The sequence below is a fragment of the Cupressus sempervirens genome, chromosome 8, assembly GCF_028749045.1.
Source record: "Cupressus sempervirens isolate cs-2001-9-10 chromosome 8, ASM2874904v1, whole genome shotgun sequence".
Lineage (NCBI taxonomy): Eukaryota > Viridiplantae > Streptophyta > Pinopsida > Cupressales > Cupressaceae > Cupressus > Cupressus sempervirens.
The window spans coordinates 621,899,324-621,917,030 of record NC_143125.1 but is presented as its reverse complement, the minus strand read 5'-3'; the positions used below and the strand labels follow the sequence as shown (position 1 = coordinate 621,917,030).

The window sequence follows — 17,707 nt, the reverse complement described above, 5'->3', positions numbered from 1 at the left end:
AAAAATCCAAAAATAAATGAGTTCTAACACCTATGCAAAAATGGCAAGCATAACAACTCAATAGCCCAAACCCCCATCCCAACAATAGAGAAAATGTTCATACCCGACCAACCAGACAAAACCAACACACAAAAACGAAGGGGAACACCATTTCTTAGCCTCCTAACATACTACTATCAGAAACAGAAGCTAAAGTGAAGAAGAAATAATAAAACGGAAAGGCCCTACCTAACAACAAAAAGGGCAGAAACTGAAACCCACAAAATAAAATAAATAACCCCCAAAATCTACTGAAAGTGATGACAAAGCATAAACTCACTGAGCCGGATCCAATGCTGACCTTGCAAAAAACCCACACTCACAACTCCTAGAACAAATAGAATTTGAATCCTTCATAAGAGGATTCTCAAAAAGTTCTCAAACTTCTATTTCAAAAAGTGAGAAGTGAATAATAAAATCACTTTTCCAATACTTATTCAACTTTTGAGTGAATAGCTTATTAGGGAAAATAACCAACTAGAGTAGCTAAACTTTGAATCAACCCAAACGAAAATAGGTTATTGCTCGTAACAAAAATTCACCTAAGGCAAAGCTACTAGAAATTAAATTTGAGAAGATTTAAAGCCCAAAAACTCAAAATCATAGAAAATCACTTAACACTTTCATGATAATGCAAACCTCTAAATGCACAAACACACTCACTGGTCTAATCACATAATGTAGATGAGTTCGGATTTACTAATCACCAAAAGATTTTAATTTAAAACAATTAAAATAAGGATAAGTCAACCATACAGGTATGACATTGGTAAAACATGAATAGCTAAATCACTAACACCATACGCCACTATCAGGGATATAATTCCTACACACTAAAATACATGATCAAGTGCAATTGCATATAATATCATAGCTGTAGCAACATGTATTAAATACCTAATTAATCCATTTACATCACTCACATTCGCCGAAAGCATAAAGATACAAGAATGAAGTAAATAACTATAGCATAAAATCCATCTCATAACATAAACAACAACATGACCCATAAACCATATAACTAGATATCATCATAGATCTACTGTCATCTCAAAATAGCATCAACATGCATATATGATAAATTGAACAGTATAGCAATAAAGCATCTATGGTACTGAATCAAAGTATAACATCCAATCCTCAGGTCATCATAAGGTACAAATAATAAGAGTATCTAGTATCTCTCGAATCAAAATAAACAAGGTACAGACTGCAAACACAAGAGGTACTACATAACACATTGACAAAGAGAAAGTGAGTGAGTCTAGCAAAAAAATATTTGTCTATTGCTTCCTATTATAGTCAACTTGATGAAGTGAAATAAAATATTAGAAGAATCTAGAAAATTATATGCTCACATCCCCATCTACCACTATGGAGATAATTTACCACCTTCATAGATCTAGGTCTCCTCCACCACTTCTTTAGAAATCTTGAGCAATTAGTTTTTTTCATGAAAAAATAACTACCATACCTAAAAATTTGATTCAATTTTTTTGTAAAATAAGCTGAGAGGTATCTAATTTCAAAAGAATTAATATAAATTTAGTAAATATTGTATACAAATGAACACAAAAATTTCATGAATAAATTATTGTATTTATTTATATATATACTATGCCTTGATATTAATACATAGAAGTTTTATGAAACTGAAAAAATCAGCAAATCAAATTTACACAATGATTTATTTCACCATGTACAAATTTTTAAAAAATCATATTCCATAAAAATCATAGCAATAAAAAAATGCATATTTCTATTTTTTTTTTCTAACATGTAAATGAACGTCAATTTTTTTCAAAATAGAAAATGTTTACATTGGAAATTGCTACCACTGTAGAAAGCCTCTCGGTTTAAAGAGAAGGAGAAGGAGAAAGAGATCAAACATTTGGTGATGACTTTTCACAAGTAGATTCTAAAGATTTTTATGCTTGATACTTGACACTCTTCTCTATGTGTTAACCTCTAGGTGTAATCTCTACACTTCTTGTGACAATGTTTTTGACACATGGATTTCACTTACATTTAATCCATCCTCCATGTTTTCTCTATAATTAGATTTCATTGACATTTGAAAAATTATCTTTTATAGTTTTATGATTGAACGAGTTGTGTAAGGAGTCAATAGTTTCCTTGTGTATTAATTTTCACAAATGGACTAACTTTTATAGAAACAATATATGAGCGAAAGATGGAGAAAAGTGGTTTCTCTATACTAATAGAAATCTAGTCAATTTGGCCTTGAATTCTTACAAGTTCAAAACAAGATGTGTACCCACAACCCCATAGATTGTATAAATGTCCCAAAACTTGTCTTAAATTTGATGCCCATATGAGTGTATCTTTAATTTCTCAACAATACAAAAAATGTTTATGAAAAATCATGTCAAATGAGTGGTACAATATTGATTTTTCCAATAGAAGAAAGAAAAGTGTAGTGCATAGCATGTTGACATGTATATGATTTGAATGGATGGATTTGTAAATATAAAATTATTATTTATTTATTTTTTATGACAAAGTATTGTAAGTATGTTCCCACACTGTAGATTTTATTTGGAACATTACATACGATAACATATTAAAGAAGTAATGACAAATAAAAATTTTAACTTCAACAAACTAGAAAATATTCTCCTGTCACATTTTTCCAAGCACCCATTGTAATAAAATTGTAGTAAACATTACAGGCCCATTTGGTGACAGGAATACAAGTAGAATAGGCATATGTATATTATTAAAATTTTGAATTCTTTGTTTGGATGCACCAAATCAGAATTGTAATAGGAATAAAATTGGAATATGTATTCTAATTTTAGTCCAAAAATGAGCATTTGTTATTCCACCTAAATATGGAGAATTGGAATACGTATTTCTATTCCAATTTTTTTTATTTTAGAAAACATAAATTTTCAAGTCCATGAATTCCGCATCAAATTTTGGGTGAACCAAACAAAAATAAGAATACGTAACCCCATTTTTTATTTGAGAATAAGTATTCCTGTTCCTATTTTTATATTCCCTGAGTCAAATTGACCCTACATTCTTTCCCCCTCTCCTCACAGAAAAATCCATGCAGCTTCCAAAATGTACTTTTGAATCAAAATAATTATTTAATTTAAAATTTAGAATTGAAAACAGCAATTGTATAATTTTTCAATCAAGTAGTAGAATTTGGTCAGAGGTGCTCTTGATACGACGGAGACATTTTGTCCCAGAGAAATGCTAAGAAGTTTCGCGATCTGCAGCGGTAGGTTGTCTTGAATAGATTAATAGATTCTCTAACTCATCTAATGAATAACACATGGTAGGGATTCATACCTCATCCTATGAATCTTCTATTGTCGGTAACGTGAGCCCTCCGCTCGGTTGACTCGGTCCGGTTTTTACACCCATCCTGCCACCGGAGGAATCGAGTTATTGTTTTGATATATGAATTGATCAAACAGTTCTCTATATGCGAACCACCTCAAGACGAGAGAATAGAAATGGCCAACAATTTTGGATGTACAGTGTTGTGGATTGCATTGGGTGTTCTTTTATTTTGTGCTGCTTCACGGGGGGAAATGGATTTTCCATCAATAAACATAGGAGCTATAATGGCGTTGGACACAACCATTGGGAAAATAGCGAAGACAGCTATTGAATTGGCGGCTGAAGACGTAAACAGAAACATCAGTATTCTGAATGGCAGGCTCTTCAACATTGATATCCGAGACTCCACACAAGATGCACTCGCTGGCGCTTCTAATGGTAAGGAAATCTCCTCAAAACAGAATATATCATTTTATCTTTTTTTCCCTGTTCATTTTTTGGTGGGATCAGTAAACAATACCAATGGGTTGATGTGTCATGAACATTGCAGCGTTGGAGATGATAAGAAAAGGATGTGTAAGCATAGTTGGTCCACAGACATCCGTGGTGGCTGAGTTTGTTGGGTATTTGGGCGTGGCAGCGCATGTTCCGATTGTGACATTTGGCGCAACGAATCCTTCTTTATCGATGCATCGATACCCTTACTTCATCCGTTCAGTGCCCAATGATAATATGCAAATGAGGGCAATAGCAAAACTGACAGAGGAGTATCGATGGAGGGAAGTGGCGCTCGTTTATGTGGATGATGATTTTGGCAGAGGGGCCATCCCGGCCTTAAATGATGCGTTGCGAGAAGTGAGGGCTAAAATTGTTTACGAAGATGCGGTGCCTCCACAAGTTAACCTCTCCGCAATGAGAAGCCTTCTTCGGGATAAGCTTATCAACCTGACCCAGCTGGAGTCTCGTGTATTCATTGTGCATATGCATCCCGATTCGTCCCTCATACTGTTTTCCGAGGCGGCCAAATTGGGTATGATAAGCAGTGATTATGTATGGATCATTACTGACGGATTTGCAAGTCTATTAGACTCCTTCAACGATTCTTCTCTGGCCTCTATGAATGGCGTGTTGGGTGTCAAGAGAAAACTCAATCTAACCGACGAGCCAAGGCTGAACGAATTCAGTAAAAGATGGAAACAGCGGTTTAAAGCTCAGAATCCTACAATACCAATTGTGGATTTAAATCCGAGCGCGCTTGTTGCATATGATACAGTGTGGGCCGTTGCTATTGCAATCCATGATCTTCTGAAAAACGGATTGTTTAATGGAGATTTCTCAGCGGCCTCTAGCGACACCGAGATTTTGAATTTCAAGGTTTATGAGGGTGGAGAGAAACTGCTGAATCAGATCCTAGAGACGGACTTTCCCGGCCTGAGCGGTCGTGTTCAAATAAGTCGTGAAAGCGGAGAACCTTTGGAGAGCTCATATGATATTATCAATGTTGCTGGGAATCGTTGTAAAGTAATTGGGTCGTGGACAGAAAAGGGTCTGAATATGTCTCCGAAACAAGAAATTCATTGGGGCGGTGGATCAACGGAGACGCCACGCGGGTGGGAGATACCTCTGCCAGGCAACAAACTAAAAATTGGGGTGCCTTGGCAACCAGGGTTTACGAAATTCGTCTGCGTGGAGCCTCATGACATGAATGCACAAAAGAAGACTTACAACATTACGGGGTTCTCTATTGATGTTTTCAATTCGGTGCTCAATAGATCACAGGATTTAAATTTAACCTACGAATTCATACCTCATGGAACGGGCAATGTCACTGCGGGCTACTATGATGACCTCGTGCTCCAGGTTTATTACCAGGTCAGTTCACCTCTTTTGATCCTTTCTGCAAGGTAAATTAATTAGAAATTCAAATCAGCAGAAATAAAAAAGATCGAACAAAGAAATTAATATGTTTATGTATATTGATCAAATGATCCTAATTTATACAATTATAGATACAAATAACTTTCTTATAAATCAGTTATTTGTCTAAATCCACACTCCAGTACCGAATAGCTTTATTTAATCAAATATCCGATGCAATACATGACTGGACACGTCTACTTTTACTCCATACAAGTTTCAAGCCAAGCACCAAGAAGCCGAAAAGTGTGACCCTTGGGCTTCTCATTTCTAACAGGCACATCTACAATTACTTATTGTTTTACAGTTTTTGAGCTTATATTGCCAGCAACTAGAACATAAATTACCATTTCCAACTGACTGACTAAAATATAATGTGAAAACCCCAAACAGAATTTTGATGCGGTTGTGGGAGATGTAACGGTGCTTGCAAACCGGAGCAACTATGTGGATTTCACACAGTCGTATACGGAATCGGGACTGATAATGATGGTAGCACTTTCAGACAGGCGATCAAATGATTGCTGGGCATTCTTGCATCCATTTACTCTGGCCATGTGGGTTACTACTTTTGCATTTTTAATATTCACAGGAGCTGTTGTCTGGTTTCTGGAGCACAGGCGTAATAGGCAATTTAGAGGGAGGCCTCGGGAACAAGTCTTTACATTCATCTGGTACATCACGAGTTCATAGAAAAAAAATTTATTTGATTGATAATAAAACTTAGACTCTGGAGCTTCTAGTGACTGTTTGAATCCGAGTATGTTCTCCCATCCAATGGATTCGGATAAGTTATGTGTGGTGGACCTAAAATAAAACTAGTTTATCATCTATAATGTCATGTATTTGAATTAGACCCTCTTTCATCAAATGTTTGTTTGCAACTTCATAGTTCGATACCAAGCTTTTAGATTTTCCTGATACGATTAATTGGCCTTTAATACGCAGGTTTTCGTTTTCCACACTCTTCACGACTCAAAGTAAAAAGATTCTATCCCTTCTAATAATCTTAGAAATTACCAAACTATACTGAAATTTACTGTGCCTTAGAAATATTAATCAATTTTGTTGATTCTGCAGATGAGACGATTGTAAGCGGTTTGGGAAGAGCAGTGGTGGCAATTTGGCTCTTTGTAGTTTTTGTGTTAGTGTCAAGTTACACCGCCAGCCTGTCTTCGATGCTGACCGTCAGTCAAATCGTACCAAATTTTCAGAGCCTTGAGACTCTAATCGCCCAAAACTTGGCAATCGGGTATCACCAGGGATCTTTCGTAGACAAGTATTTGGTGCAACAGCTTGGTGTGAATCAAAGCGTTCTTCGCCCGTATTCATCTGTAGAAGACTACGCTGATGCACTCAAGAAGGGACCCAATAAAGGGGGAGTGGCCGCCATATTTGAGGAGCAAACTGTCGCTCAAAATTTGTTTCTGTCAACAGGATGCAATGACTATGCCAGACTTGGTCCCTTGTACAAAACAGGAGGCTTCTCATTCGTAAGTCGACAAACTTGTCTGTAATCACAGGGCCATTTAAACATGATGCTTACTTTTCAGGCTAAAAGTTTAATAAGCCAAATTGTATGTGCAGGTGTTCCCAAAAGGGTCTCCGCTGGTTTCAGAAATTTCCAAGGGTGTACTAAATCTTGCAGAAAGCAAAGAGATGCAAGTAATCCGGAATAAGTGGTTCAGCTCAAGTGAAAACAAATGCATTGTTGAGTCTATTGGATTGGATTCAAACAAATTGAGCCTTAAAGACTTTTGGGGCGTGTTTCTTTTCACAGGATGTGTATCATTCCTCGCGCTGGTTTACTATTTGTTTCGCCTGCTATACCGATTTGGACACAAGAATGAGAATTCATCCGATGATAAGTCCATCTCAAACCGGTTGCGAATGTTTGCCCATTACGCAGACAAGAAGGAGACATTAGCACCAAAAAGAAAGAGACAGAGGGCATCCGCTCTGTCAAATTCAAGCGAGACTTTGACTAAAATTCCTATCTCATCAAGACACGTATGACCCATGGCTGAAATTTAGGATTGTGTATTTTATGATGGTTGTGGACTGATTCTTCTTTCATGCATCAAGGCAACTGGAGAAATGTGTATAATTCTCTATTGACCACGAACACTGGATTGTTGGTCAAACTAAAATTTTCTCCCATTATTACCGTACTGTGATAAGCCACGTCTATTCAGATATTAAAATACATTTAAATATAGATTTCATAATTGTTTTGTGATGAATAAGAAAAACTATTTTTGTCTTAGTTATAGTTCACATATATTTTTATTTCTAATTTAAAAGAATATTTGGTTAGATAAAATTGTTTTCCAACCTATACCAAAACATTCTTTATAATGTTTAAAATACACATATAAAACTAACACTAAATGGTGATACTTTAAATTTTTTAGAAAGGAGGGGTGAGGTAACTTTTACCTTTAGTCTACTCAATAGAACCTTAGACAATCCTCAAAATTAAAAATGAAACTTATGTAAAGGGTGGTTAACCAGTAGGTATGAATTATCTATCAAATGAAAGGGTGATGGTCAATACCAAGTAATGATACACTTCCTTGGGCAAGTGGATATAATATTATCTTGATGAAAGGAAGTCGTTAATGGAATTAGACTATGGAAAGGTTCTTGAAGTTACATGGGAGAACTTTAACATTCAAGCTTTTAATAAGAAGTGATAAAAATATACATATATGTGACCCATTCATATGTTGTTTTTTTGTTTGATTTGCCAAACTCTTTAGGCCTAATTCATGTCTTTGTTAGTTTTAGAGATATCTGATTTACAGTTATTTAATATTGTTTAATAACTTGGATTACATCTATATCAAAGATGATACTTACTTGGTTACATTTGACATGTTGATTTATCATTAGGCTTACTTCTATATTAATGATGTTACAATGATTCTTAGTTAGTGCTCATGTGATTTCTTTCATAACGATGTCAGATGATATGTCTCTAATGATGATAATTTTATATTCATAGTGATGCATTGTTCTATCTAATCATTGGATGATTCGACTCGTGATGAATTTATAGTACTTACCCCATACTTGCATGTCTATGGTGTGCGTGTCTATTTTACTTTTCTATCTCACGTGTCTGATGTGGTTAAGGGAGGGAGTCATAGTCACTTGCTAATCGGGATCTACACAATGTACCACTCTTTTTCATTGGTTGTTTTGTGTGTGTGTGTGTGTGTGTGTGTGTGTGTGTGTGTGTGTGTGTGTGTGTGTGTGTATTCTCGTATTTTATGTAGGATGCAAGTACCAGCCATCGACTTCCTTGAATTGTTAGGATGAGCATGCCCTATCATAGTAACTCAATGCTAAGAATGGGAAGATAATGAGTAGGTCCTCTCAGCCATAGCCTAAATACTTGCCCTGTAAGGAGGACTTGAAACTGACTGTCTACCCTTTCTAAACCCCTGAGTCTTTCTATGCATGGGTTGTTTGACTTTTGCTTTGTTTGGATTTTTTGATTTATCGTTGATATTTGAATCATTAAATGTTATTTAATTAAAGAGGGAAAAATATTAAAAGAAGACAATATTTAATTGTTGCAATTATTTGAATAATTGGCAAAATTAAAATATTCAACTCAAAGTCCTAATTAAAAATAATAATTAAAAGAATTAATATTCAATACTAAATATTGCTTTAGTGTGAATATTTAATTTTTATTGACTAAAACTAGAGTTACATTTAAAGAATGCGCTTTAATTACTTTTACTAATTAAAATAATAAAGGAAAAATAAAAAATAAAAAGAATATATTTAATTAAAAAGTGAGTTAATAGTGCATGAAAACATTAATTTAATTAAATAATTATATTTTAAATCTTTTTGGAGATAGAAACCTAACAAGGGAGTTAGGGCTCTATATTAGAGGTTTTCAGATCATTATTTGACATAGAGGTTTTTGGGAAGTAATTTTCAAATTTTGGGCAAGGTAAATTTTAGAAGCTCTGAAGGGTTTCCATTTAGCAAGAGTTTCACTAGTTTGTCAGATTTTAGCATCAACATGAGGTAGGGTTTGAAACCCGTAATAGTATGTTTCATTTGAAAAGATATGTTCACTTTGTGACTTCTGGGTGTTGAATTATTGATTTGTCATTTTCTTTTATTAGCTTGAATCTGTGTGAACAAAATTAGTTTCATATTTGTTTGTAAAGAAGAAAAATTTAGGGAGAAAATGAATTTGTTGGGCTAGGGTTTGATTGAAATCTAATTAGATTGAATTTAGAATTTGTTTTAAAATTCTTCTTTTTTTTTATATTAAAAATTAACAAAATTGCTTGCTTGAAAAGTTCGACCTCCTGGCATGTACTTGCAAACAATTTTTAAAATATATATAATTCAAATTTTCATTAAATATAAAACCTGGTATAAACACACACACACACACACACACACACACACACATATATATATATTCACATTCAAGGAGGAGGGATTATTATTATATATATATATATATATATTCATATTCAAGGAGGAGGGATTATTCCCCCCCTGCCTTGCACGGTTGTCCAAAGGACAAGTGTGGCTACTCTTAATAGTAGTGTGTTGCTTCCTTAAGGGCATCCCACATCTACCTTGGGCAGTGTACTGCCAACACAGCCCCACCCCTTAGGGGGTTTTGATTATTAATTTTTTTCATTAAATTTATTTTTATATAATTTATATTTTAAAATTTAGACATTTTAAAACATTAAAATTTTAATATGTGATATTTATAAATTTTTCTTTTTTTAAAGAAAAGGGGGTTATTATTTAGAGTAAATTAATTTAATTTAGTAAAATATTATTTGATAATATTATATTATTATTTAAATATTATTATGGTTTATGAGTTAGATATGTTTGGTTTTTTTAATAAAGAAAAGTAATGATATAAATAGACTTGTTTATATTTAAGCTACTGTATTTAAGATACTAGTAAAATTTAAAATGCAATTGTGACATTCAAATATGCTTGTTTCTAATTATAAAATCAACATGGTATTTAGAACCTCAACAATGCTTGATGGAAAAATTGTAAATAATTAGTCATGAACATATATATCTTTTGACTTTTAGAAAACATATGTATCATTATATTTCAAAAACATCCTCAAGGTCCAACTAGACTTCAAAAAATAAATGATTTTTTTTACCATGTGACTTGGATATCTTTGTTTTCTCCTTGTGTTACTTGTAGTCATATGTTGTTCTTTTCTTGATGGTTCTTTTTCCTAGGAGTGTTTAGTTGGCCAACTAGGACATACACCAGAGGGTTTTTTTCTATAATATCTTCTATGATGTTTATTTTTTCTAGATATTATGATGAGCTTGTGTTTTAAATTGAAATTTCCATTTATGAGATTTTCTATGTGGTGCACCTATGTTTACTTGGGTTGGGAGAACCAACTTATTTTCAGGTTGCATGTTAAGGAACCGAGTTTGATCATTATGGGTGTTGTCATATGGGACACAACTAAGACCTATATGCTAAGGAGAGGTATTCTAGTTACATGTCTTTGGGAGTGGCTTGCAATAGGGGTCTAGGTCCTAAATCGGCCGATACCAAGGTAATCTATTGTAAGTTATGTAATAAGTGATAATCTAGAACTTAATATTTGGGAAAAACTCTAAAAATCTAAGTTAGATTTATTGCCTTGAGTACTTGTATAGACTAAGGATGGAAATGGGATGATACCTAGTGAGAGGTATGACTAGCTTTTCCTTGTCTTCATGAGAGGGCATTGTGGTTCTGCATGGGTCACATTGAGGGTTTGGGGTCTGGAGTGACCAATCTCGGGTAACTCAAGAAATTTAACCATGTGATGACACTCCTTAGAATGTAGCTTGAGTCTCCTCCATAGATTGTGTATTTACGTCTGATGGTGTATTGAATGTTGTACTTATTGAGGGTGATTTTCTTTTATTGATGATGATTGTTATTTGTTGGTTATTATCCTTGGCATGTGGCTTTGACTTGAGGTGGATATCTTTCATTGCTTTTATCTCATAATTTTGGTACTCAATTTATACTTGGTGTTTGTATGTTGATTCAGTATATGGCCTTGGTGTTGGAATGAGTGTCTTTTGATTTTGATTATCTCATATTCTTGAGTAGTTTTTGTTACCCTTGAGGTAATTTAGCTATCAAGATTATTTCCTATGAATGTTTTATGATTGAATAGCCATTTGTGAATTGTTCATTACCTTCCCTGTCTAATGGGAGTGGAAGCCTGACTAGGTGACCATGCAGTCGGGAGGTAGTGTCTTCTTACTATTTGGGTCCCCTTTAGATTTACAAATGTTGGATGATCATTGATGCAATTATACCATTATCATTCTTATTCCTATCTTGGAGACTTCTATTTGGTTGATGTATATGTGTTATCATGTATATTGTATTCTGATGTAATTGTATCTAACCTCACATACCCTACGACATTGTGTAGTGGATGTTATTCATTAGATGTATTTTCATTTTATCATTTGTACTTATGAATTTTCTTATGAGATAATGTATTTTTTATTTATTTATGATCATGAACATGTACTTGAAACTTGAACTTATTTATACAAACTTCTTAAACGTGACTTAACATTGAGGAACCCTTGAAGAATGGAGAATTGTATTTGTAATTGCTTGTATAATTAATGTATATGTGTATATTTCTTGCACATTATTACTTTGATGTTGATTAAGCTTTTGAAAAAAAAAAATTTGGTGAATATTGAATCATGTTAGGTTATCTCTCTTGGGTTCCCAAGCAGGGTGTTACATCTCATATCAAAGTCTGAGTTTCAACACTGGGAACTCTAGGCATATTGTGCGCCATCACTTGAGAAATTAGTAACTTCAAATATGATTAAACAAAAAATGTATGTTTCAACATCAACTTCAATCCAAACAATTGAGAAACAAACTCTAAAATGATAGAATTTTTTAACATGAAACTAGAAAACTCATAACACTTTCATTCTAGATTCTTGATTTATTCCTATGGATTAACCTTTATGTTTTCTAATGAATTCTATAATGTTCTCATGTTTGGGTGTTATAGAAGAGATTTTTGTAAACTTACAATTGGAACAATTGTTGTTTTTTCATTGATCTCAAATCTATAGATGAGACATATTACTACCTAATGTAAATTCCATATCTATTTGATTGATGAAGAGGATTCAAGAGTTACTCATAACTATAGCACCTAGAGGAAAGGTTGAAGTTATGAAAATAAAGTTACAATGGATATTTTATTAGATAGACTTTGATAAAGAAAAGTAATTGCTTATGTTAAGAAAGTTAAGCCAAGTCAAGCAAAAGAGTAAATTACTAAGGAGTGTCGAGTAATGCTAGTGTCAACCGAGCCATAGTTAGTGCCGAGAAAATCTAACGTTGACCAAGCATTATCATCAACTAATAAAGTTACTTGATGTCGAACTAGAAAGCTTAAATAGTCACCAAGTATTTTAATGTTGACCGAGTGTTAGAATTGAGTGATTCTCGAGTGAGAGTAAAAGATGAAATTCAAAAGAATCATAAGATCAAGCCAACTCAATTGATTTCTTGGGAGCTGTAAAACATGTTAAAGATTAGATTAATGATTTGGATCATTAAATTCAAGATGGTGATTAGGTAAATACCTAACAGAAGGATTCTAGAGAAGTTTCTAGAGGATGATCGAGAAGTTATACAAATACATTAAATCGAGTTGAAGCTTATCATAAAAACTAAAATCTACAGTGGATGTAGAAAATGGCAAAGGAAAAATTGCCTATTTAAAGGGATATTGAACCAAACTTTTGTAGTTGTGTCCAATCAAACCTAGCTAAGCCCAACCAATGTGTATGAGAAAGTTCATATATAAAGAAAGGTCAATTAGAAGCACACAAGAGTGTACATGTGAAGCCAAAGGAGAAAGCTTGCAGATGTGATGTTATTAATGAGTAATTTTGAGTAGAAGGCTTAAGTTTTGATGGGAAGAGTAGACTAATTACTTGAAGGGTGTCTAAGGAGATCAAGATTAGAGATCACAATGAAAGACTTATTAGTAAACCAACATAAGGACTAAAACAAGATCTGAACCAGCAAAAGTGAGTTGTAATCACATAAATCAAAATGTGTTGTTTTCGTTCTTATCATTGTAAACATTTTGTTGAAATCCTTTTAATAAAGGTTGACCTAATAGTCATTAGAAGACTTAATAGTCTATGTAAATCCTTTAACTAGGTGACATTCAAAATGGAATGATCAAGGTCCTCTTACAAGGCTACTCCTAATAAGGTGAATAAATCCTCTAACCTGTCCACATTTAACAATGTGTATTGTAAAAACCTTTAACAAGGTTTTCTCCTAATAGAGCTCACTTCAAAAGAGTGAAAAAGAGTGATATGTTGCTGGTGATTTTACCCAAATAGGGTTTCCATGCAAAATCCTAGTGTCAAACTATGATGAACGTCTTATGAATTTTTTTACATGTGAAAATATTTTTCATTATGTAATGCAAGTTAGTTTTATGATAGTTTAACAGTATAGACCAAGCAACAGCAAGTTAAGTAGGATTAGATGAACATTGATATTTTTAATATTTAATAGTTCAAGTGGTACAAATAGACCTTGAGTGACTGATTCACCCCCTCCCCCTCTCAATTATTCTAAACATTTCTAAAAATTAGTATTAGAGCATCAGTGCTTATAGAGAAAAGTTTGAAGGTACTTAAAGCTAAAGATCATGATGAATAGGAGCTATGTAGCCAAGCTGAATAAGGAGAACTTTCCCATATGGAAAACCCTGATGAAGCTACACATATCCAGTATTAGTGATGTTGTTGTCAATTTTTTGAAAAACAAACATGTAGAGGTAATAACTACTCCTCTGACTATTGAAGAATTGAGACATAAGTTAGATCACAACCAAGCAATGTTGGAGATTGCCTCAGCCCTAAGCTATGCCAAGTTTGATGACCTAACAGATTGCAACACTACAAAGAAGATGTGGGACATTCTGAAGACCATATATGGAGGTGATGACAATGTAATAAGAGCTCAAGTAGACATTTTAAGAGGTAAATTTAATGATATGAGAATGATGGAAGGTGAGAACATAGTACAATACTTCACAAGACTTAAAGAGGTTGTTAATGCTAATTGAGGAGCAAATGGAACAATTGAAGATGAAACAGTCATAAGCAAGTGTTGGTAAACAGATTTGTCCTCTCTTGTTTCTTGTGAAGATATGAGTCTTAACACCTAAATGATGAACAATATCTATTTACAACAGTTGAAAAGCCATTCTTTGATTACTGACTTCTCTCTGAATTGGTAGGTACAGCTCCTTGTGTGAATGATGTTCAAGGAATTGTGTTTTATTCCTAAAACTAATGTAGGGTTTGCTCTTAACCCGAGAGTAGAAGAGGCAAACCAAATTAAGCCTACCTAGAACTTAATTCAGGCAAGAAAATACTTCTAAATACTGAAAAAGATTCATGTATCCACACCTCCTATGAATCCATAAATCTATTCGGATAAGACCAGAATGAGTTGAAATTCAAATCTAAACTACGACTGATAAATTGGGAAAAACTAAAAGAATCCTATCATCAAATAAATTATAACAATACTTATTACATTCATTTGTATTCTGGGAAATAGGGAAATGAAACTCTGTTCTTCCTTAGTTCTCTATAATACAGAAAGGAAATACTAACTAATCACAATATCTAGTGGAACAGAAAAATGACTGAAACAAAATACCATTCAATTGTCTCTACAACAAATAGTACTTCACACCAAAATTTTGTCGACCTTTTATTAATCATTCAATTTCATACATATAGAGTTGAGAGATGACCATTACAATAGGAATTTTAATCGGTTCATCTTCTGAGGATGACAAATGGCAAGATGCCAATTTGTTGTTTTACAAAATTTGCAAAATTTACATCAGAGAACGAAAAGGGAGTGTCAAATGAATTACTTAGACTTCTTCCCCTTTTCAGTTTTTGCCCTATATGTTTTGGCAGCCACTATAATTGGGATCATTTCTTCGTGGCTAGGCACATGTACATTAGTGAATCTTAGGAGCCACTTTGAATGTTCCTGAGCCAACTCCTTTACTGCATTTAGATGACTTGTCAATTCTCCAGCCATCACATGTACGTATCCTCCTAGCATCTGCAACTCTACCACTCTATTTTGACTGCTTGAAGTCATTCCAAATAGATTTTGTCATGCCCAAAATTTATTGTAAAAACACAACAATTTTTTTTATCTTTTTATTTTGTTATTTCTCCTTATCACCCACTAATTTCCTAGTTCATGATTAAATAAATATGGTTCAATAACTCAATGTGAATTTCCACAATTGAAATATGAACTAATTATAAACCTTTTGTTGACTTTTCCATTCATATCATGTTTTATCTGAAGGTTGATTCAACAATACATTCAACTAGGCAGCAAGGTACTTATCATAATCATTATCGAATAATCTAATCCTTACATTAAGGTTATTTTTAACCCATAATCGAGTACTAAATTTAACGTGTTTTCTAATTGTATATGTGAAATCATGGCCCCCTAAACATATTCACATTTACCTCTTATGATATACATCATTACAAAGCAATAGCAACTTCTTACATACATGACAATACGAGGAGTTTAAGTAGGTTTTCTATATAGACTTTATATCCTTGTCAGGACAATATAGATATCTTACTAGATTATCTCTCTTACTAGTATAAATGTATAATGGTATCTTCTTAATGCATTGCTTATATATCCTTTTGTTTTTAGTTTTATTTATTTTATTAGTACTCTTACATGTACACATCTCTTCACTAATATCTATTTGTATAGGTGAGATCAAAACACTAAAATTTCCTTGTAATCTATTGCCTAGACAATATAACTTTGTTACTTTAAAATTAACAAGCAACGCTTAGTTATCCTAGTTAATAAGTACATTCCTACTTACTTAACAATGATTGCATTTTAATTTAATATACATTTCTAAACCAAAGTATATACTCCTTAGTAGTCCACTATTATTTCTAGGAAGGACATGATTACATACTACTTTTATAATATTACCACTTGCTAACCCTTAAGATTATCTCAAAATAAAATGGTGCTAAGACTACCTATATACCTACTTATGTGCTAATAAGTCTAAAGCTTGAAGACTAAGTTGGATTCTCCTCTCAATATAATATACTAAAATTGAGAAGAACCTTTTTCCAAAAAAATCTACCACACTTCCCCATATCTGGCGCCTAAGTCTTGGTTAGAGCTCCTACTAACTTTTTTTGTTTCCCTCCCCCAATACTGGCAACGGCTACCCAGGCAAGAGGATCGACTGCCTGGGTATGCCATCCTCATGCCATGCATCGACCATTGTACTCTAACGGTGACAGTAAAGTACAAGCTGTATCATCTCCTGGCTTTTTTATTATTTTCAAACTGTACCATCATGAAGGTTTTGGTTTTGGCACCCTGATCCCCAGGACGCCAAGTTTGTTTAAGTCTATTATAAATTTTTTAACTTATAAAGCTATTGATTTATTACAAGCAATTTTGTTTAAGTCAATTTTTTATAAGACAATTTATGACATATCAATATGTTATTTTAACAATCACTAATATCTAATCTGTAACTTTTTTCCGAAAAGTATGTAAGTTATTTGAATCGTTAGTTGGATTGCACAAATCTTATAGCTCAATGATGTAATATATTTTATATATGATTAAAGTTTTATTTTTTTGATATATTAATTTATTTTATAAATACACCTTTCTATTTTTATTTTTATTTTATGGTTATGTTATCAATTAAATAATTATGTTCTATTTATATTTTATCCTAATCTTAATAGTTTCATATTAGATTTGAGATTTTTTTCAATTTTTTTTTACTAAATTGATTGTTCATTTATTCTATATATGATTAAAAGTTTTCTATTTTATTCTCTTATAATTCTAAAATAAATGAAAAGAATTATTACTAAAAAGAAGAATTGACAATAAAAAGAAAAATAAACAATTTAAAATGTATCAATAAAATATAATAAATATTAATCGTATATGGAATATATGAACAACTAATCCTACATTAATTAAGTAAATTAATAAAAATAGATCTCAAATCTAATGTGGAACTATTAAGATTAAGATAAAATGTAAATAGAACATCATTATTAGTATAGAAAGAATTGATATAAAATATAATAAATATTAATCGTATATGGAATATATGAACAACCAATCCTACATTAATTAAGTAAATTAATAAAAAATAGATCTCAAATCTAATGTGGAACTATTAAGATTAAGATAAAATGTAAATAGAACATCATTATTAGTATAGAAAGAATTGATAATGAAAAGAAAATAAAAATATTTAAAATGTAT

The 17,707-nt window shown here is 32.7% G+C and overlaps 1 protein-coding gene across 1 annotated transcript; it reads left to right on the top strand.

Moving 5' to 3' along the window:
* The first annotated feature begins 3,398 nt into the window (after positions 1-3,398).
* On the top strand, positions 3,399-7,540 carry LOC149543981 (glutamate receptor 3.5-like). Its single transcript, XM_089796362.1, has 6 exons — positions 3,399-3,795; positions 3,908-5,229; positions 5,668-5,948; positions 6,223-6,254; positions 6,355-6,767; positions 6,862-7,540. Exons 1-6 carry the CDS (start codon positions 3,531-3,533, stop codon positions 7,288-7,290), a joined length of 2,742 nt encoding a protein of 913 aa, XP_089652488.1. The 5' UTR covers positions 3,399-3,530; the 3' UTR covers positions 7,291-7,540.
* The last annotated feature ends 10,167 nt before the right edge of the window (positions 7,541-17,707 follow it).